This window comes from Enhydra lutris, unplaced genomic scaffold, assembly GCF_002288905.1.
Source record: "Enhydra lutris kenyoni isolate GAN:26980312 unplaced genomic scaffold, ASM228890v2 scaffoldscaffold15, whole genome shotgun sequence".
Lineage (NCBI taxonomy): Eukaryota > Metazoa > Chordata > Mammalia > Carnivora > Mustelidae > Enhydra > Enhydra lutris.
Window position 1 is genome coordinate 50,539,727 of NW_019154099.1, and position 21,841 is coordinate 50,561,567.

A 21,841-nucleotide genomic window follows, 5' to 3' on the forward strand; every position below is an offset into this window, starting at 1 on the left:
AAGGAACATGGGTTAATCTGAAGACAAAGAAGCAGACCCAAATTGAAAGCAGATGAGTTGGTTAGTCAGGCATAGATGGACCAAACGTGACTTTACAAGTAGGTTTGGGTAGAGGGTTGAAGAGTAAAGAGAGTTTCTATTGCATCCCCTTCCCCCAGATGGGCAACATGTCAGATTTTTAAAGATTGAAAGAAGGAATTGCTAAAATGGGATGGGAAGAGGATAAGGTATGTGGGCAAAAGTTGTACGAAGAGAGGGTAGCCAAGAAAGAACGTTATTGCTCTGAGATCAGAGGTAGGGTCAGGACCTGAAATGTGGAGCAGGTGCAGAAGAAGGGAGTAGGTTACCCTCTTATGGGGCAGTGGAAGTGGTACCCTGAGTTGAAGACCTCTGCGGAGAGTGGCTAAAGTTGCTAAGGGGAATGAAAAAATCTGGAGTCCTCACTGGGTCAGGTATTCATATGAATCCACAGGGATTATAAAATAGTATTACTGGTCACAGCATGAGCCCAGCTGCAAGTACCCACTGCTTGTTACCGGCCAGGTCTGAGAACACCGCAGGTCTTCAGTGCAGAAGGAGGGCGCGCTCACCAGTCTCACCACACGGCGAAACTGTTTGTGAGGGAGCTCTGGCACCCGTGGTGCTGTTAAGGGGGACCTTCTAGGGAGAGTCAGATTATAAGAAAAAGGGAATTCTCTCCACATCTGGTAGGACAGCACCAAGTACACAGTAAGTAGTGGGAGTAAATGGGGAAAAAGGACAGAGAAAGATAGGCATTAAGCTGGGGATACAAAAATTGGAAGAGGAATCAGATTTGTGGCCGAGCATGAGCTGCTCTGAGACATGAGCAGACATGAGAAGCGAGCGCTTTGTTGAATGTTGCTAGCTGCTACTCTCCGTAGTTCCACGGGGATCCTTCCGTTTGCTCTGGAACCTACAGTCTTCACTCTGGCTGCCGGCGGGTGGTCTCAGCGTGCTGGCAGAGAAGCGTTTGAGAGCTCGCAGCGGGTGTTTCCACCAGTTTCTCATTTCCATGACTTGTTTTGTGTGTTTTCCTTCTAGTTGATTCAGAAAGGCACCAAGTTAGTGTTGGAACAAGTTGTGACATCTATCGCATCAGTTGCAGATACCGCAGAGGAAAAATTTGTCCCCTACTATGATTTATTTATGCCATCACTAAAGCATATTGTCGAGAACGCAGTTCAGAAGGAACTCAGACTTCTCAGAGGAAAAACTATTGAGTGCATCAGCCTCATTGGTCTGGCCGTCGGGAAGGAAAAAGTAAGTGACTTTTCAAAGGGTGAATTTACTGTATGTAATTTGGCTGTGGAGGCATTGAGGGGTTCTAGAGGGCTTTTCCTTCTGATAAACAGTTTTCTGATTGCTTGATTTTTTCCATCGTCTTACTCTCCTATCACTGCTACTTTGTATATAAATTCATTTTATCAGTGTTAATATTAAGGTTTAATCTTAATTCAGTTACGCTCTTGAAACCTCCTCCTTTTCTTAGCCCATGTACAGTCTGTTTCCTAGGAGGCATGTGGAGTTCAAGATCCATATGTGTAGTTTCACCAATTTCAGCATGTACTTGGAAACATCCCACTTGCTTTCTTACTAATCCAAAAGCATCAGGTGTCCTAAGAGAGAAATCCTATATGCATATAGCTCTTCAGAAAATAATTACCAAGGACCATGCCCCAGTGTATTCCGCGCCCCCCCCCCCCCGCCCCGCCCCGCTCCCGGCCGGCATCTCAGAGTTGTCAGAGCTGATCCAAAGGAAGTCTGACCCCTCAGGTTCCAATTCTCAGAACTATCAACATTCAAACCTCTCTGGTGGGTCTTTCAAAACCAGCATCAGCTTTAACTTACCTTATAAACTGTTTTCTGTGGGATACTGAGAACCTAACCAATAATTTATGTTCCATACTCTGTCTGGTTTTCAAAACTGTCTTTGAAACACTGCCTGTTTACACAATGGAGATTGCCAGAACTACACAGAGTTAGATGAAAATCATATGGTTCTAGGGAGCAATCCAAAATTTTCTTTCTGGATTTTGATTATCTTTTTACTGCTGGAAATACATAAACTGTTGACCAAAACTTGATGTCATTGGAGATACCTCTGTACTGCAGTTCACACTGACCTTCCCTGGAGAATATATTATTCTAGAGAGAGCACTAAATCTGCAATATATAGATGAGAATTTTTCCGTGTAAACTTTAGTCTGAAGGGTTGTGACCCATGTGCGAAATGTAATAGATTTTCTTTTGGAAAGTTTTGTTGTTACACAAGAAACAAAACTGGGTAGCAATAAGCACCTTTCTGATCTGGGAGCCACAAGTAACACTGGTGTTGATTTTCCTGTTTCCTTCTAGTTCATGCAAGATGCATCCGATGTGATGCAGCTCTTACTGAAGACCCAGACGGACTTCAGTGACATGGAAGATGATGACCCTCAGGTAATGCAGCTTGCACACATTGGCCTCGATCCATTTAGGAGTTGTGGCTAGTGCAGGGTTAATGAACTCAAAAAATAATGAGTAAAGAAAAAAAAAAGGAGTAATGCGCTCCTTGAGATAACCCCTGGTTTCAGAGACATTCTTCACTGGCTTTCCTTTACTTCTCCTGCCACCTTTTGCTCAGTCTGCTGTAGCTGCTCCCCTCTCTTCTGACTCTCAGTTGATTTTTGGTGCTCTTCGGGTTCTGTCCCAGGCCCCTTGTCTCCTGAGCAGTGTCCTCTACACCGTGGCTTCAGTTTTCCTCTGTATGCTGTGACTTCCAGGTCTTTCTCTGAATTCAGGGTTCATTTATCCAACAACTTACAAGACATCTTCGTTTGGTTGTCTCCCAGTCCTCTCAGTGCCACCTGACTTCCTTCCCCAGTCAAAAAAGAAATACAGAAACCTAACAAACTTAGCACCTGCTCTCCTTTTTTCTTTCTGCCTGTAAACAAACATTCGTTTCACTTAGGACTCACCCCCCACCCCCACTCAGCCTAATCCCTGCTCATATTTCATGTCTGGTATAAGTCATGATAGTGGGTTCTTATGACAACGTGTTGTAAATCACAAGTGTGTGTCGTAATCCTGGTAGTATTCACAGTACCTAACAGGGACTACATAAATAATTGCTGAATTACATTTTGACTCTATACAGCCACACTATAATTGTTTCCCATAAACTTAAAATTTGTCTTGTTTTGTTTTAGAATAGGAGTGGGGAGTATTTGTGTGAACACACATGGGGTAGATGTATTGGGGAGTAAAAAAATCACCCTGGGTTACCAGGATGATGAATTAAAAACTGGAATCTCTGTAGGTAATTTGCGGGTAATTAAGACTATGTAAGTACAGCAGCAGAAGAGGTGTCTTCAATGTGCCCAGCCACTTAGAAAATTAAAACAGCTGTGAGAAAGGGATGCTTTGTTTCTTGGGTGTAAATAAATGTTTAACAAATGGAATGCTAGGCAGTAGAGATACAGTCAGATAAAATAGGTTCCTGCCTTCAAAAACTCAGTGCCATACCATGTACCTTAACCTGGTATAGTTAAGTGGGTTTTATTTATGTAGTCCAGATGCTATTAGAGAGAAACTAAATATTGCTTCTTGAAAGTAACAAAAAATAAGACACGGTCCTGGTCTTTCTTGCCTCACATGCTGTCTTTATCCGAGGGTAAAGGTTCACAATGATTTTGTTGTTTCTGAATGTTTTAAGTATATGACCTTAGAAAATGGACTTACCTCTTAAAGAGGGCTGAGTGTAAAATAAAACATTGTTTCTATGAAATAGGGAAATGGCTTTCTTTGTGACGTCTTTTTACCCATTGTTTTAAAATCAGTTTTAATTTTTTCCCCCCAGATCTCTTACATGATCTCAGCATGGGCCAGAATGTGCAAAATTCTTGGAAAAGAATTTCAGCAGTACCTTCCAGTGGTTATGGGGCCTTTAATGAAGACCGCTTCAATTAAGCCTGAAGTAGCCCTTTTAGACAGTAGGTGTCTTCATGAAGACATAGGAGTTGTAAAATTCTTCTCTGTGATTATTTTTAATGTAAATTTGTTTTCTTCCTGTTAATAGCACAAGACATGGAGAATATGAGTGATGATGATGGTTGGGAGTTTGTGAACCTTGGGGATCAGCAAAGTTTTGGTATTAAAACTGCAGGATTGGAAGAAAAGTCTACTGCTTGTCAGATGCTGGTGAGTGCGTCCACTGTTTAGCAAACTTCAGTTGACAATCTCCCATAACACCTGCGTACACATTTCAGAGTTCTTTTCATTGGTGCTAAAGAAATTATTTTAAAGAGCAGGAACATATTCTTTAAAATGTAGAAACCTTGTGACCCATTTACTTTTGGATAAAGAAATCTTGTAGGTGCGGTGCCTGGGGGGGCTCAGTCAGCTAAGCCACCTACTCCTGCTTTGGGCTCAGGTCATGATCTCAAGGCCCTGGGGTCAAGCCCCACATAGGGCTCTGTGCTCAGCAGGCAGAGTATTCTCTCCCTCTGCCCCTCCTCTTGCTCATCCTCTCTCTCTTTCTAAAATAAATCTTTAAAAAAAGGAATCATGTAGGTAAACTTCATTATTGGTGCTGCTTCTAACAACAGCAGCAAAACACAAGCAGCTCGAATGCTTGTTACTAGCAAGATAATAATAACGTACCCTAGAACATTACACAGTGATAAAGCTACGTGGGGGCAAGGACTTTTGTCTGTTTTGTGCTTAGTGTATAGTAGATAAGATAGCCAAAGAACATTTTTTTGAATGAATGAACAGAAATGTGCTCGTGATACTGAAAATTGTATGGTTTCACTTGTTAAAAAGAAAAATACATAAACATGCTAGGGACATCAAAAAGTTTGCAGTGATTATCTCTTATGGTATTTATGGGGTCTTGTGTGTAAGTTCTCTTTGAGTTGTTTTTTTCCCCTTCATGAACTTGTGTTATAGGACAATAAATTTTTATAAATTTATAAAATATAGGGACAATAAATTTTTTTTTAAGATTTTATTTATTTATTTGACAGAGATCACAAGTAGGCAGAGAGGCAGGCAGAGAGAGAGGAGGAAGCAGGCTCCCCGCTGAGCAGAGAGCCTGATGCGGGGCTCGATTCCAGGACCCTGGGATCATGACCCAAGTTGAAGGCAGAGGCTTCAACCCACTGAGCCACCCAGGTGCCCCAACAATATATTTTTTAAAAGAATTTTAAAATTATGGTTTTGGATAATAAATTAAGCAATTAAATAAGCCTAAATAAGTTAATTGTTTACATTTTATCTTGTATTAATAAAGGACTATTGTGTTTTCTGATTCATTAAACTTGTATTTCCTAAACTTAGCTTATCAGTACTTAATATATTTTATAAACATTTATGTCCATAATTTATGAACATCTTGGATTTTTGTGGTATCTCTCAAGCAGAGAGCAATTATAAATGTCACATCTCTAAACAAAATTATCAAATCTTTTAATGTAATGGAAGAAAGTAAAGAAACTATTTTTAAAACAGCAGTGTTTGGGGCGCCTGGGTGGCTTAGTCATTTGGGCATCCAGCTCTTGGTTTCAGCTCAGGACAAGGTCTGAGGGTGGTGAGAGGGAGCTGCACCAGACTCTGCTCTGGGCGTGGAGCCTGCGTGGGATTCTCTCTCTCCCTCTCTCACCCACCCCACTCCTCCACCCCACAATCCCCGATAACAGATGCTCTGTCTCTGAATAAATAAGTAAGCAGAGAGCACTGTTTTTCTGTTTCAGTTCCCTAAATTATTTCTTTTTTAAGATTGATTATTTGAGAGAGAAACTACTCAAGCAGACTCCCCACTGAGCGCAGATTCCGAAGTGGGGGTGACCTGAGCTGAAACCAGGAGCTGGAAGCTCAACTGAATGAGCCGCCCAGGCGCCCTGAAATAATTATTTTAAAAAATACAAAGTAACGTAAGCCAGTTGGCAGATATACAAAGTAAATGATATGCCACAATTACATTTTAGAGTGAGAGGATGAGCGTGGAGGAGGGGCAAAGGGAGAGGGAGAGAGAACCTTAAACGAGCTCAACACTTAGCTCGTAGTCCGACACAGGGTTCTATCTCAGGACCCTGAAATCAAGAATCAGACTCTGAGCCGACTGAGCCACCCAGTCACCCCTATATCTTTTTTTTTTTCCCCAAGATATTTTTAATTTATTCGAGAGAGAGAGAGCACTCACCCCCGCACAGACGGGGAGGAGCAGCAGAAGAGGGAGAAGCAGACTCCCTACCTAGCAGGGAGCCCAGTGTGGGGCTCAGACCCAGGACCCTGAGATCTTGACCTGAGCTGAAAGCTGGGGCTTAACCAGCTGAGCCTCCCAGGTGCCCCTTATCTTTTTAAATTATTTTTCCTTAATTGATACATTTTGTTTGAAGTTTCTCACAGTGCTGAAACTTCCGCAAAATTCTCCCATGCACAAGAATTAAAACGAGTGGTGTTTGAACTTTTGAAGGACAGTGTATACTGCAGTCACGCCATGGCCCTTTCCCATTTTTCAGTTCTTTTTTACATTTATATTTCTGTTTTCCAAATACCCTTCACAGTCCTGCATGCCGCTTTTTTTTTCTTAAGATATTGTTCATTTATTTATTTGAGAGAGAGAGTGAGCAGGGGGAGGGGAAGAGGGCCTCTCGGTGGGACTCCACGCTGAACACAGAGCCTGACACAGGGCCTGATTTCAGGACCCTGAGATCTTGACCTGAGCTGAAATGGGGCGTGGGACGCTTAACGAACTGAGCCACCCAGGCACCCGCTGCATGCAGCTCTGAATACATTTCTAGTCTGGATACAGCATTCTGTGGTCCTTATGATTCTGCTATTTATTAACACCTAAAAACTAACATGGATCTTGATTTCTTTTCCGATATTTTGTTTTCAGGTTTGCTACGCTAAAGAGTTGAAGGAAGGCTTTGTGGAATATACTGAACAGGTTGTCAAACTGATGGTCCCTCTACTGAAGTTTTATTTCCACGATGATATCCTACAATTTTTGAACGCAAAACATTTCTAGTATTAGTTCAGTTGTAGCTTGTTCAAGTATTAGACTGTGTTAACTGCACCCTCATCACTGTTACTCTTTGCACTAACTGTAGATAAACTTCGGTTTTTGCATGGTTTTGCATGGTTTTTGCTTGGGCCAAAAACATGAAAAAGAAAATGTTAGCTCTAACTTCTAGTTGACAGCTTTTTCTATGAACCTCTGACAGGTTTTAAGGATTGATATTTTGTAAGCAAATGTTTGTGGTTATATATATAATTGCTACTTTTCTCAAATATCTTTGGGTGATGTTAAGAAACTTAAGACCTTTCTTAATAGGTTAGAGACTCACTGAGAATTTTGTGTGGTTGTACATTGGGTAGGAGGAGATCCTCATTAGTTTTCCTGGGAGAATCATAGCTTTGGTTGCATTTATTAGAAAGCTGTATTGCCTAAAGTTTTGGGATAGGAACATCTCGAGATAGGCTCTAAGGATCCCAAATCCTTCCACATTTGAGACTCATTGCTACTGTATTGTAGATGACGAAAAAGATGGGAGATAAGTCATACGGGTAGGGAGATGTCTGGTTTGTACACATGTTCTGCTTACTACAAGCTCCTGGGTAGCAGTCTGGGATAAACAGGTTACCTGGTGCTTAGTGAGCACTTTAATGTTTACATAAGCAAAGGGATAGAACCATCTTTTGAGGATAGCGATTACACTAAGTGTATCTAAGAATAGTGATTATGTTTTCTTAACAACAAAACGTGTTCGAGTGGCAGCAGCAGAATCCATGCCTCTTCTCCTGGAATGTGCGAGAGTTCGTGGTCCTGAGTATCTCACACAGATGTGGCATTTTATGTGTGATGCTCTAATCAAGGCCATTGGCACAGAACCAGATTCAGATGTCCTCTCAGAAATAATGCATTCTTTTGCAAAGGTAAGTATTTTTCTTTTAAAAACACATATAAGGTGTGTGTTCATTTATTAGTCTAGCTAAATAAATAAAATTGAATCTTTTTGTGCTATAACATTATTTTATTTACTGAAAATGTTTAATCCTCTTTTTTAGTTTAACGCTTTTTGTTTTGTGTTTTTTTGTTTTTTGTTTTTTGTTTTTCTTCAGAGTAGCCGCTCTTATAGTCTAGTCTTGGTTCGTTTCCACCCTCATTTACCTAATAATCCAGCTGCAGAATCTTGGCTCACTTCCAGCCCATACCTACTTGGTCCTGTTCTCTGCTTTATCCTTCTGCTGTTCACACTGCCTGTATCTTTGTGCCGAGATAGCCTTACTTGGTCTGTTCCAGAAGTCTCTGTCCTTTCTCTCCCTCTCAGTTCATTCTGCTTTTCTCAAACGTGAATTTGCGCGTTACTTGTCACTTCCCTTCTTGTATTTCTTGGTCAGCTCCATGGCCTGCTTCACACTTCGTTTTGAAAGTTGTTCGTCATCTTTATTTGTCCCCATTTACCCTCCTGCAGTTTGAATTTACTTCTCTTTTTCCAAAGAATGCATGCTGCTGGGCCTTTGCATATGTCCTCCCCGCCCAAGCTGTAGTGCCTGCCCTCCCAGCACACGCCTGCCCTTTTTCTCGAGCTGGGTCTGTGCAGAGTCTGTGAGTGCTGATCGAGCTCCCTAGAGGCTGGGTGCTCTATTCCGTCTTTGAGACGTCAGCACCTAGCAGTAATGCCTGGCGTTTAAGACCTGCTCAGGATCTGCTTCGTGTAAAAACACTGTTGAAGTTCTTTTCTTTGAAGTACTGCCATTGTAACCCCCCCACCCCAGGCGTTATCTACTCAGTCAGTCATTAGTCTCCCAGGGTACTGGCTTAGTGAATTTTTCTCATGCTCCCATGTGATCTTTTTCTTTCTTTCTTTCTTTTTTTTTAAAGATTTTATTTATTTGACAGACAGTGAGAGAGGGAACACAAGCGGGAGGAGTGGGAGAGGAAGAAGCAGGCTTCCCGCCGAGCAGGGGGCCCAATGTGGGGTTCATTCCCAGCACCCTGGGATCATGACCTGAGCCGAAGGCAGATGCCTAACAACTGAGCCACCCAGGCACCCCTTTCCATGTGTGATTCTTAGTGGAATTTAACTAGTGATTCTAAAACCCTTGAATCCCATGGCCTGCTTTCTTGACCCAATTCCATTGTAGTGCATTGAAGTCATGGGAGATGGATGCCTTAATAATGAACATTTTGAAGAATTGGGAGGAATATTGAAAGCTAAACTCGAAGAGCATTTTAAAAATCAAGAACTGCGGCAAGGTAAGTTTTCCACGCTTTTATTTCTGAATGTGATCCTTGACCATTTTGGCAACATTTACAAAGACGTTTATTTGGGTGTGTTTTAGTTAAAAGACAAGATGAAGACTACGATGAGCAGGTGGAAGAGTCACTGCAAGATGAGGTAAATCACTCCCTTCGGAACCTAATTTATATGATCGTTTGCATCTGGACGATTTTAAATGCTTAAGTTTCTGATTCATCTGACTTGTCATTCTGATGGTAATTATCAGTAATTTTTAGCAGAAGAATCTGACATGTGTTGCACTTACTAATTTAGAGAAGAAGTAATTGAAGTTAGCTGATTGTGGTTGGGACGCTGCGGGGAGTTCTTGCGGCAGTACCTCACACACAGCAGCGCTCGGAAGTTCCCCGGGTATCTCTTTTACGTACTCCTGAACAACTTTTTATTTGGTGCTTTTAGCACTTTAAAGATTAGAGTGAGCTCAGATCAGGTGTTGAATGACTAAGCCACACCCTATTGACGGTCTGGGGCTGAAGGCTCGATCTTTTTGTGACATCAGTTGTTTTTCTCCCGGACCACAGAATACAGATTTTATCACAGATAATACAGAGTGGTTGACGTAAGTCAGTTGTCTTTAGCTTGTTGCTCAGTTCTCTCCTCATCCAATCACTTGATGCTGTGAAATCTATTTGCGCTGTGTGTTCAGGGCCCAGAGCGTGGCCTGTAGCCATCCTGGTAGACCGGTCAGCCCCTTGCTGTGCAGGGGGCTCACATGCTGACAGCCGCAGCTTGTGAGTAACTGAACCCACGTCTCTGCCAGTCTACTCCCAGGTTAGAAACGTTCTTGCAGAAAACAGAGTACTGAAGTAAAAACACTCTATCTCAGAACTTCGAAACCTATTTCACAATGAGCGCAGTACTTGCCCACACCTTCTCTTTCTGGGCGGGTAGGAGACGCCACCCCCAGTCATGAGTGTAAGCGCAGGCGCCAGACTCTTGCTGTGCCCTTAAGAAAGTGATGACAAATTGAGTTTTCTACACATCTTAAATTTTTAAAAATAAATGTAACTGTCATAGTGGAGATAACTTTTTAATGCATATGGATGTTGTGTGTGTTTTTGTTTTTTGTTTTTGTTTTTAGGATGATAATGATGTTTATATTCTGACCAAAGTGTCAGACATTTTACACTCAATATTCAGTAGCTACAAGGAAAAGGTGTTACCGTGGTTTGAACAGCTGCTTCCGTTAATTGTCAACCTAATTGTAAGTGTTGCCTCTCTCTGATAGTTATTTTAGATAGTTGCCTGGGATGTTTTCAGTGCAGCTTTTGAAAACACACTTTTAGGTTAAAATGGATCTTAGAAATCATAGAGAGCTTCCACAGTACATCTTTAATTTTGTCAAGTTTATTGCATTGCCCTTGATATTTTCTCATTTAATACCTGCCTAAGGTTTGCTAATTAGGTTCTCTATAGTTCAGTTAAATTACAGTGCATTCCAGGGACCTACAAATGACTTTTCATTATTTGAGGTTATGTGTGCCCTGCTAAATTAACAAAATTATTACTTATTTTGGTGGACCCTAGAGGATTCAGTTAAAATCCTTGTTACGTACAACCAGCAATCATACATTGTGGATGATGGCCTTATGTATTCAGTTTTTAAAATACGCATGAAAAGCAGTCAGTAGAAGTTTGTCTTGCTTTGGCTTTTACTTTTGCTTTGTATATAAAAAATGCAGCACGTTTTTTAAAAAGTTTAGGCACACGTGACTTAGCCTGTTGAGTGGATATATAAAGTTAAAACCTGTTCACAGCTTTTCTTGTTGTTTTTTTGTTTTTGTTTTAAAGATTTTATTTATCATTTGTCAGAGAGCAAGAGTGAGAGAGTGAGTGAGCACAAGCAGGGGGAACAGCAGGGAGAGGGGGAAGCCGGCTCCCCACTGAGCAGAGAGCCCAATGTGGGACTCAATCCCAGGACGCTGGGATCATGACCTGAGCCGAAGGCAGATGCTTAACCCACTGAGCCACCCAGGCGTCCCTCTCTTGTTGTTTCTCAAAGACAGCATTATCATTATCTTTTTTATGAAGCAAATGTACATAAGTTGCTGCTGCTGCTGGTTCTACCTGGTATGTGCTAATGTGAGATTGTGAGATTCTATAGAAAAATCTCGCAGAGTCTTTTAAACTTGGAGTTCATTAAATCTCTGTTGTAAGTTGAAGATTGTTATTCACAAGAAGTGATTATTACTGTGTTGTATTTCATTGCCTGTATCAGGAATATCCATGTAAGCTGATAGTCCATAGTGTCTTGGTTTGTTTTTGTTTTTGTTTTTTTTACATTCTTTATGTACTCCGGTATTCAAAGCTTAAAAGATTCTCTCTTTTATAGTGTCCACATAGACCATGGCCAGATAGACAATGGGGATTGTGCATCTTTGATGATGTCATAGAACACTGTAGTCCAGCCTCATTTAAATATGCAGAATATTTCTTAAGGCCAATGCTCCAATATGTATGTGACAACAGCCCGGAAGTCAGGCAAGCAGCTGCATATGGCTTGGGAGTCATGGCACAGTATGGTGGAGATAACTACCGTCCTTTTTGTACAGGTACATTTGTTTGGTTCCAGGCACTCTCTTAATCACTTCCTCGTTCTCTTCCACGCCCCCAAATATTATATCACTATTTTTGCTGTATTCTCCTTCCCTTTCTCAAACTTGTCACCTTTGGTGCATACGAATTGACCTCTTCGTTCTAGAAACGGAAATGAAGTCTGAGTGGAATCTGAGCCTCTCCACCGCGTCCTCCAGAGCACAGTTCATTTCGGGTTTGGGGTTTACACCCCAGCTGTAGGAGAGGACTTTCTTATTTTTAATTTTTTTTTAAGATTCTGTCAGTTTGAGAGACTGAGAGCACACATGAGCCGGGGTTGGGGCGGAGGGCAGAGGGAGAAGGAGAAGCAGACTCTGCACTTAGTACAGAGCCCAATGAGGGGGCTTGATCCCAAGACCCTGAGATCACGATCTCCGCCAAAGTCAGACTCTTAACTCACTGAGCCACCCAGGCGTCCCGAGCACAGGACTTTCCAGACATACTGGGATCCCTGTAGGGATAGCACAGGAATATAGCTGGAGGCTTTTAAAAGCTGAAGTAAGTGGTAGGGATTGTAAATCTGGAGGCTCCTGACCTTGACCTCGTAGGGTCTCCTTCAGTAGAGCGAGTGCTGGTGCTCCTGGTTGGGGGCAGCGCCTTTCCTCACTGGGTCTGGTTTTGCCGCCAGAATGACACAACATGCCTTACACCTTACTAATTCTTCACTGCAATCGGTAACGGGGCCATAGATAAAAAAATAATGGCATGAACTGTGAGGTTTTAACTGACCTTCTTGCAATTGCCTATTTTAGAAGCACTTCCACTGCTGGTAAGAGTTATTCAGTCTGCTGATTCTAAGACCAAAGAAAATGTCAATGCTACAGAGAACTGCATCTCAGCAGTAGGGAAAATTATGAAGTTCAAGCCTGACTGTGTGAGTGTTGAAGAAGTGCTGCCGCACTGGTTGTCCTGGCTTCCACTACATGAAGATAAAGAAGAAGCTGTTCAGACTTTTAATTATTTGTGTGATTTGATTGAAAGGTAAGAAAAAGGACAAATTAGACCTTATTTTCTTCCTCTTTTTATAAAACAGTGTTTCCTGTGTATAGCCCTCAGATGTATAGGTTTCTAATAATGTTGTCTTTATAAATCACGTTAAGCCATATCACAGTTAATGCTGCCTTACAGTTAGATCTAATTTTGACTTACTCTTTATGGAATTAAATTCAGCAGTTGAGGCATTGTAGAATATAATGTTATAAGAAGGTTCCCTTTTAATATTGTCACCCTCCCCATTTATCTGGTTTTTTTTGTTTATTTGGCTTTAGATTTTTATTTTTGAAGATACTTATTTATTTGACAGAGAGAGCACAAGCAGGGGGAGAAGTGGGCTCCCTGCTGAGCAAGGAGCCCAATGCAGAACTCAATCCCAAGACCCTGGGATTGTGACCTGAGCCAGAGGCAGATGCCACCTGGGCACCCTGCTTTAGATTTTTGTTTAATTTCAGCTTTACTAAGGTGTAATTGACATATATCACATACTGGTAGAATGAGATTGAAGAATGTTGATAGTGCCATTATTTGACCCTCTAAAATTCTGGTATTTGGCGGGGGAGGGAATTCAAGAATCAGTGGTGTAAGGAAAGTATTCCGAACCAGTAATCAAGATCTGGCCCCAGGCTCTGGCATTATTGATGCTATTTTGTGTTCATGAGTCTATCTAAGAATTGCAACAACCTGGAGGCCATGGAAGCTATCACATTCCAGGTGTGTTCTTTGGTGTCGGTCTTCCAAATTTTCTTTTTTTTTTTTTTTTAAGATTTTATTTATTTATTCGACGGAGAGAGAGATCACAAGTAGGTAGAGCAGCAGGCAGAGAAAGGGGGGAAGCAGGCTCCCTGCTGAGCCGAGAACCCGATGTGGGGCTTGATCCCAGAACCCTGGGATCATGACCAAGCCGAAGGCAGAGGCTTTAGCCCGCTGAGCCACCCAGGCGCCCCTGTCTTCCAAGTATTAATCAGATATAGGCTCTGTCGCTGTTAATTACTGCTTTTATTCATGAATAACTCTTAAGGACTACAACCACTCCTTTCCTAGAAGTTGTAGAAATAGGCCAGTGGGCATATTCCCTCAGGCCTTTTTAAGTTCTTGTTCACACAAGTGCTGTGTTTGAGTGTTCCCACGGAGAACTGTCATTCGGGGATGTGATAGCCATCCTGGAGACTGTACACTCCTTATCTGCTCCTGCCTCTGAAGCCACCAGTTCTCCGTTATGCTCTTGGGTCATCTCCCTTGGAAATGACTATTCTGAAAGTCTCTTAATGAAAGGCTAGAATTCTAGTTAAATTCACTATCCTGTTTCTTTCCATTAAACTCGTATAAAGTTTATTTCCCAACATACTCTTGAAATGCCTCTAAATCCTTTTAAACTTCAAATTTATTTGGAAACAATTTTGCCATATATAAATAAAAATAGTGCTAAGAAACTGTTATTCTTAGTAATAGATCTTTTTTTCCCTTAACTAAGTCACAAATTATTTATAAAGCACTTTGAACATTCTATTCCTTGCCCCTTAAAACAAATCTAAGAAATGAGCCAAGTATTTTTCCTGATTTACATGGCAAGACATTGAAGAGCTAATAAATCAGCTGGTTTTCCTCCCACTGAATATGACTTTAGTGAATGTATAATCATCTTAGAACAAAATTGTGTAACAAAATTCTATGTTGGAGGAAGGATGTAGGAAAGTATGAGTGCTTGAGTGATTTTTCCTTATAATTTTCATTTTTAATGGCTTTCTTCTCTTTGGTCAGTAATCACCCCATCGTTCTTGGCCCAAACAATACCAATCTGCCCAAAATATTCAGTATAATTGCAGAAGGAGAAATGCATGAGGCAATTAAACATGAAGATCCTTGTGCCAAACGTCTGGCTAATGTAGTTCGTCAAGTACAGGTAAGCTGTTGTGCTGAAATTGTGGAAGGGGCAATAAAATAGTTTTTGAGAGGTGTTTGGTTTTGGTTTGGGGGCTTTTTTTTTTTCCTTTTTTCTATATTAGAAAGAAATAGGTACCCAATTTCTTTTTTTTTTTTTTTTTAACATTTTTTTTAGGATTTTATTTATTTGACAGACAGAGATAACAAGTAGGCAGAGAGGCAGGCAGAGAGAGAGGGGTGAAGCAGGCTCCCCGCTGACCAGAGAGCCCAATGTGGGCCTCGACCCCAGGACTCTGAGACCATGACCCGAGCCGAAGGCAGAGGCTTTAACCCACTGAGCCACCCAGGCGCCCCGCCAATTTCATTTTTATATTCTCTTATCTCCAAGGCTCAAATTACTTAATATATGGTCTGTGTGTTCTCACTTTTTTTATTAGCACTAAAACATTTGTCCTAAACTTGAGACATTTTGAATCTTACAGTTGGTGCTTAGCACATACTCATGTAGGGTTTTTTTTGTTTTGTTTTGTTTTTGTTTTTGTTTTTTTTTAATTTGTCAGAGAGAGAGGAGAGAGAGCGAGTGCAGGCAGACAGAATGGCAGGCAGAGGCAGAGGGAGAAGCAGGCTCCCTGCTGAGCAAGGAGCCCGATGCGGGACTCGATCCCAGGACGCTGGGATCATGACCTGAGCCGAAGGCAGCTGCTCAACCAACTGAGCCACCCAGGCGTCCCTCATGTAGGGTTTTTTTTGCATTGTCTGAAGGAAAAAAAAAGATGAGATTTGAATAGTAAGTAAGATGTCACCTACCAAAGTCTTTTAAATGATTTATGCTCCCCGAACTCTTACCTGTTGTTTACTTGACTATGTCCTCTACCAAGTATAGGTTTATCAGATCAGACTAAATGAAGAAAACTTAGTGTAAATGAACTTTAAAGATATGAACAGATTTCTTGCTTTTATAAGGATACTCGTGAAACTACTCTACCTTGAAAGAAAGTATTTGGCATTATTACAGTCTACCTAATGATGGTTAGTACAATACTTCTAAATGACCATTTCACTGAATCTAAATTTCTGAAACTGTTTTTTCCTAGACTTCTGGAGGATTGTGGACCGAGTGCATAGCACAGCTCAGTCCCGAGCAGCAGGCAGCCATACAGGAGCTCCTGAACTCTGCTTGAAGGGCCTTAATATCACCACCAGAAAACTAACTCCAAATAAACGTTTACCCTTTTGTTTAGGTTTCTTTGTTTTGTTTTTGAGCAAAGAGAGCGGTAGAGTTGTGTTGTGTAGGCCGTTCTTCTGCAAGGCCACACCAGCGGGAAGAGAAGCACTGGGTTTCAGAGTGGTGTTTGAAAGGGTTCTCATACTACAGAAGAGGTTCCCCGTAAGCCCTACAGTAGCACTGAAGAGTATTTTTCTACTGCTATAAGCCACCCGTGTGAACGTGAAAGGGAAGTGAAATTAAGTTCTCTCATTAGACAAAGGAAATTTAAGACAAAACAGCATTAAGATCACTCAGCGTAGATGTCTGTTAAAAACAATTTGCTATACACCTAGTGTTAATTTTATTAATCGGAGTGTGAGTCTCTTTGTGGGGTAGAAAGAAGCCTTCTACCCAACAAACTAGTAGATCTAAAAATTGAAAAAAGAAAAAAAAAAGCTGAAGACAAAAACAAGCATGAAGATGTCCTATTTGATGTCACTTTCAGTTTTTTCCCAAAAGGCTTATGCAGTGACTCAATTTGGAAAGCTTTTCAGCTTCCAGCCCTTGAATGTGAAGCGTCGTTGGCGTGTCTGGCGGTAGTCTCTCGTTCGCTCCTCAATAAACAACATTGAAATACAAAAGAAGTTTGTGTAAAAATTCAGTACTGTCTGGCTTTGATTCATTTAATGTTTTTAATACAAGAATAAGCTAATATTTTTTTTAGAGTAGTAACAATGGCTTTGAATGTTTTCTTTTTTCCCCTAGTATTTTCCTTGTGCAGTTGGAACATTAATTAAAGTGTCTAGTTTTTACCATCTTCTACTTTAATTTAAACTAAGTTATATACCTATTCCTTCACAATCAGTATCCTTTTAAGGTTTGCAAATTTCAGCCAATAGTTTTTTAAAATTAGGATTGTCCTGGTAGATGAAAAAAGATTTGGCTCAGTATTTTCACTGCAAATTGTAATTGATAACGGAGCCACGCACAACTTTCAAACTTTTAATTTTATGATAAATATTATGCCTAAAATTATTTACTGGTAAATTCAGTTAAATGTGTGAATTTTTTTTTCTTTGTGTGTTAATCTCATACCAGTAAATGACTTGCTGTTGTTTCTTTACGTAATTTTTCTAAGGGATCTTAACAGATTTCTGTTGAAACTTCAGTGTTAACATTTTTATAGTTTGTATTAAATTTAACCGTGATAAAAAGAAATGAATTTTATGCATAGATCAGAATTTAAAATTAAAGATTTTTTCTTTAAGCTATTTGCATTACTTTATTAAAACAAAATCTGAAATGGAATAGAAAGAATGAATTCTCTTAGATGGTTCACTTGGTAGCAGCTACCCTTCAAATATATTTTCAGTTTTCAGCACAACATCGTTAGCCCAGCAGCTTCGGGCTCTGGCAGACAACCCTGAGTGACTTCACCAGCGCAGGCATTGCTCTCAGCCGGCACCTCCACGACTGCTCGCTGGTGTGTCCGGGGCAGTGTTTGGAGCTCTTCCATACCTTGTGTTCCTGTGGGAGTAGAACGTGTCAAGACAACTCCTTTGTGCTTTCTTACGTAGAATAGTGTGAAAAGCCAGTTCATGTACTGATGCCAATCGCAGATTCACTTTTGTTTTGAATATAAATTATTACTACACTTGAAAGAAAGCATGTTAAAAATGTGGCACACTTTTAAGTTCACATGGACGTGTGGTCGCAGGTTGGCCGCACGTTTTCGGAGAATCTCGTGTCTGTGGAGCTCCGTGCTAAGCACGTTCAGGTACGACTCTTCATAGCTTCTGGTTAAGCATTAATGGGACAGTCAGAAGATGGACGAGTGAAGAGTCCGTAAGATCCCTGAAGGAAGTAAAGGGGTGCAAATCCGCCCTTCTGGAGAGACGTTAGAGAAACGTGTCATTGAAATTGAATCGAATCTGTTGGGGAAGGTTGGTATTCAAGGCTGTTAATGTTATGTGATCCTGCAATCCAGGGCTCATAGCTCACTGTAATATGTTCATGAATTAACAGTGCTTTGGAATTTTCCGGGGAAACATTTTTAATACCTCATTTTGTCTACACAAGATGAAAGCTCATGTTTTTTCCTTTTGTACCAAATTGAGTTGCCTAGTGGCCTTGTATGTCCACCAGTAATGATATATTTATGAATCCAAGCTATTTCTGGGAGGAAATAATGTGTGTGGCTCTTACATTTTCTGGGTATTTTGTAACAAAGGATTAAGTTACGTGCACAAGTGTTAGAAATTTGTAGCAGAACTCATTTGGAGTATTTTTTTAATGCTGTAAATTTAAAGAAAAGTAAATTGTCTTAAAGCTAATTTGACACTTCTGTAATGGGAAGGCAACGTGATCATGACTCTGGAGTTGTAGTTTGACTAACAGAACCATCACTAAATACATAAGCAAATAAAGCAGCATTCTTGATGCACCTGGTCTCATAATAAATAAGGGGGGTGCATATTTACAGTGGTGGGAGCATTACAGCTTTATGATCTAGTCTTGAATGATTTCCTGTTAAGCAGTTCGAAAGACTTAAGGGGCTAGTTAAATGTTTTACTTAGTATAGCTTCATTCTCTGAAGTACCAAACAATCTTTTGGCTCTTGTCTTGTTCCATTGAAGTCACCTCACACCTTGTATCCCTCTTTGCCTCAAAGGAGCGATGGCCCAAACCTGCCATCTTTCATTTCCCTTCACTCCAGACGTTCTGAGGACCACTGCTGGAGAGCGGATGACCTGCGAGGAGTAGGCTTGGCTTTTTACTTCGCACTCTTGAACTTCTGAAGCACGGGCAGGGGTAACTCTTAAGACCTTCCGGGATTAGACTTGCCCCCCCTTTTTTACACAGCTCTATCAGCCTGACACTCATTTACTAGACAGTATTTGACCTTGTTTTACATACTACTTTTATTTGAATATGACACTTAAATTATAGCTCAATTTTTACTTTATAAAAAAAGGAATCCAAAAGCAGTGCAATGTGTATGGTTTTTGTGCGAAACACCACAAAAACGTTTTTTTAAAGATCGGTGCCACTGATGGGGGTAGCAGCAGTCAGGAGGAGACCCTGCCCCCCTCCTGACCCTCCCCTGCTCGTGCTCGCATGGGTGCTCTCTTGAGTAAATTTTTTAAAAGTCTTAATAAAAAGGTTTTTTTCAAATTTATTATTAAAGATTTTGAGAAAAATGCAACATGCCAATTTTTAGTGTTCTTGAGTTGGGTCTTGAGAAAAGGTTACCATTTATAATAAATAAATGATCAATAAGCCATAGGACCAGAAGCTCACATTGTAGCTGGTGGTTTTTTGGTTGGTTGGTTGGGTTTTTTGGGTTTTGTTTTGTTTTTTTAAGATTTTATTTATTTGATAGAGGGAACGCAAGCAGGGGGAGTGGGAGAGGGAGAAACAGGCTTCCTGCCAAGCAGGGAGCTGATAGATGGTGGATCGAATCCCGCCTCCATCTCCCTGCTCGGCAGGAAGCCTGCTTCTCCCTCGCCCTCTGTTGCTCCCCCTGTTTTGTACTCTGTGTCAAATCTTTTAAAAAATGAGTAGAGAGTAAGAATATAAAATAGCAACACTAAAGTGGAGACATTATAATGGGTTGAAATTACAACCGTTTCCTTGAAGAGCAATGACTCCTGAGTGACAGTAGGAAGGATTCTGAGGTTCCTTGAAGACTGCATTTGAAGATATTAAGGGGGGCTTTCTGGTTTCGCAATGGAGATCACCCTTTGCTCCCCTCCCGAGATGGAAGCCTCAGGGTCTATCACCAGAGACTGTGAAGCCCTGCTTCGGCCTTCAGGGACCCCAATCACCCCAAAGCAGCTTGCTTTCCTAGTGCAGAGGCCAGTTCCTAGGAGTCCTTCCTGGAGGCCTGCAAGGCCGGGGGCTGGCCAGTGGGGTCTGGTTCCACCGATGCCATCTGACTCCAGTCCACAGCCCTCCAGAGCCCTGCCTCCCCAAGCTCCCACCTGGCCCCACAGGCTTCCTGCTGTTTGGAAAACTGCTTAGATGTGCTGGTCAGGGGCTGTTTCTCTTCAGCCCCATTCCACGTTGGTGTACGAGACCACTGGTTTCTTGCCTGGGCCTGTTTTCTTTGCAAACCTGGCCTTTACCTGAGCTAGCTAGAATAGACAGCATTATTTCCAAATAGTTTCTCTTGGATGCTCCAAATGCTTCCTCTGATCTGTGTGTGGTGGGGAGTGCTGGTGGCAATTTGGTGGAATGATGTATAACCCAAGTGCCAGGGGCCTCAGGGTAGCGGCCTTACTGGGACAGCTCCATTCAGTCCCCGTTCAAACATTCCCAGACCAACCAAGATTGAAAACCTCCTGATAATATGAGCTTTCCGCTCCGGGACTCACCTGAACACTTCACTGGAAATACTTTAATTATTTATGAAAAGATTCTTGACATACTTTCTGAAACAGATGGCAATAGATAAGGAATGCTCTCTTCCTCAGTTCGTACGTGGGTATTTTGAGAAGAGGCTCAAATTCTGCTAAGTCTTTTTTTTTTTTTTAATTATGTAACGTTTTACACAGAGGGCCACCTGTACCTGGTTCAAAATTCAAGATTTATAAAACATTATTCAGGGAAAAGTCTCTTCACTCTCATGCCTCAGCTAGCCCCTCTCAGCTTTCCTTGTGAAAGAAAAGTTCATAGACTTGGCCCCAACAGAACATTTTTGCTCTGTGTAATTCATAATGTCCTTCTGGAAGGAAATTAGCATTCCTGATGAAAAGCCTCTGTGTCGGGGCGCCTGGGTGGCTCAGTGGGTTAAGCCGCTGCCTTCGGCTCAGGTCATGATCTCGGGGTCCTGGGATCGAGTCCCACATCGGGCTCTCTGCTCGGCAGGAAGCCTGCTTCCCTCTCTCTCTCTCTGCCTGCCTCTCCGTCTACTTGTGATCTCTCTCTGTCAAATAAATAAATAACATCTTAAAAAAAAAAAAAAAAAGAAAAGAAAAGCCTCTGTGTCTTTCTGATGGACAGGAGTTGGGTTAAAAACTGTTCTAAGGGGTGACGGGCTGTCTCAGTAGAGTGTGCAACTTTTCATCTCAGGGTTGAGTTTAAGAGAGTTCCACATTGGCTATACAGAGTACTAAAAAAAAATTTTTTTAATGTATTTCTAAAAAAACAACACTGTTCTGAGAAACTACCCACCTGCCTAGTTAACCTAGCCTGAACTCTAACCAGACATTCGGGTTTGTTTGTTTTTAATAAGCCAACAGTGATTAACTTAACCTAAATTTTTTGTCTCTAAATGCCTCTGCTGTGAAAGAAATCTTTGAAATTGGCCCGCTCAAGGTCTGTGTCCCTGCAATAAATTTTAAGTTCCAACCTACTAAATCGTCTGAAAAATATTTTTTAAACATCTTCCACAGAAGGAAAATGATCTGTTCGTATGTATCCTTCCAGGGTGATAAATATTCAAATGGCTTTTTGGAATAAAATTTACATCTTTTGGGCCAAGAATTATCAATGACCAGCTCTATCAAAGATGGAGGTTAACATTTTTGCCTTTTAAATGGATATGCTCAGTACTTGTTCTCATCAAATTGTTAAAACTAGATCATATTGATTTAAAACCTCATTTCATTTTAAACTAAGCGGCATCAGGCTAAATAGCGTTTTATTACTAAATTGGCATAGAAAGTCTCATTCCCATTAGGGAGCATATTTTCAAGTGTGCATTTTCATAAAATAATGATCTTTACTAGCATTTCATTTTTTAAAAATTTAATATCAGAGTTGTGTGTTTAATGTGTTTATTTTTGTGGTTGCCTGCTATTTATAGCAAATGATACCAATTTTTCGTTTGGGGTAACGATTTAAAATTTTA

General features: G+C 41.1%; 1 protein-coding gene across 1 annotated transcript in view; it reads left to right on the top strand.

Moving 5' to 3' along the window:
* LOC111146916 (importin 5) overlaps positions 1-18,422 on the top strand; it is a 44,221-nt gene extending 25,799 nt beyond the window's left edge. The window contains exons 14-26 of the mRNA XM_022502675.1: positions 1,063-1,281; positions 2,377-2,460; positions 3,860-3,992; positions 4,079-4,200; positions 6,902-6,998; positions 7,769-7,941; positions 9,154-9,265; positions 9,352-9,407; positions 10,390-10,512; positions 11,641-11,860; positions 12,656-12,884; positions 14,658-14,799; positions 15,875-18,422. Coding sequence (XP_022358383.1) covers positions 1,063-1,281; positions 2,377-2,460; positions 3,860-3,992; positions 4,079-4,200; positions 6,902-6,998; positions 7,769-7,941; positions 9,154-9,265; positions 9,352-9,407; positions 10,390-10,512; positions 11,641-11,860; positions 12,656-12,884; positions 14,658-14,799; positions 15,875-15,961 — 1,797 coding nt within the window. The 3' untranslated portion in view covers positions 15,962-18,422. The remainder of the gene's footprint in view (positions 1-1,062; positions 1,282-2,376; positions 2,461-3,859; positions 3,993-4,078; positions 4,201-6,901; positions 6,999-7,768; positions 7,942-9,153; positions 9,266-9,351; positions 9,408-10,389; positions 10,513-11,640; positions 11,861-12,655; positions 12,885-14,657; positions 14,800-15,874) is intronic.
* The last annotated feature ends 3,419 nt before the right edge of the window (positions 18,423-21,841 follow it).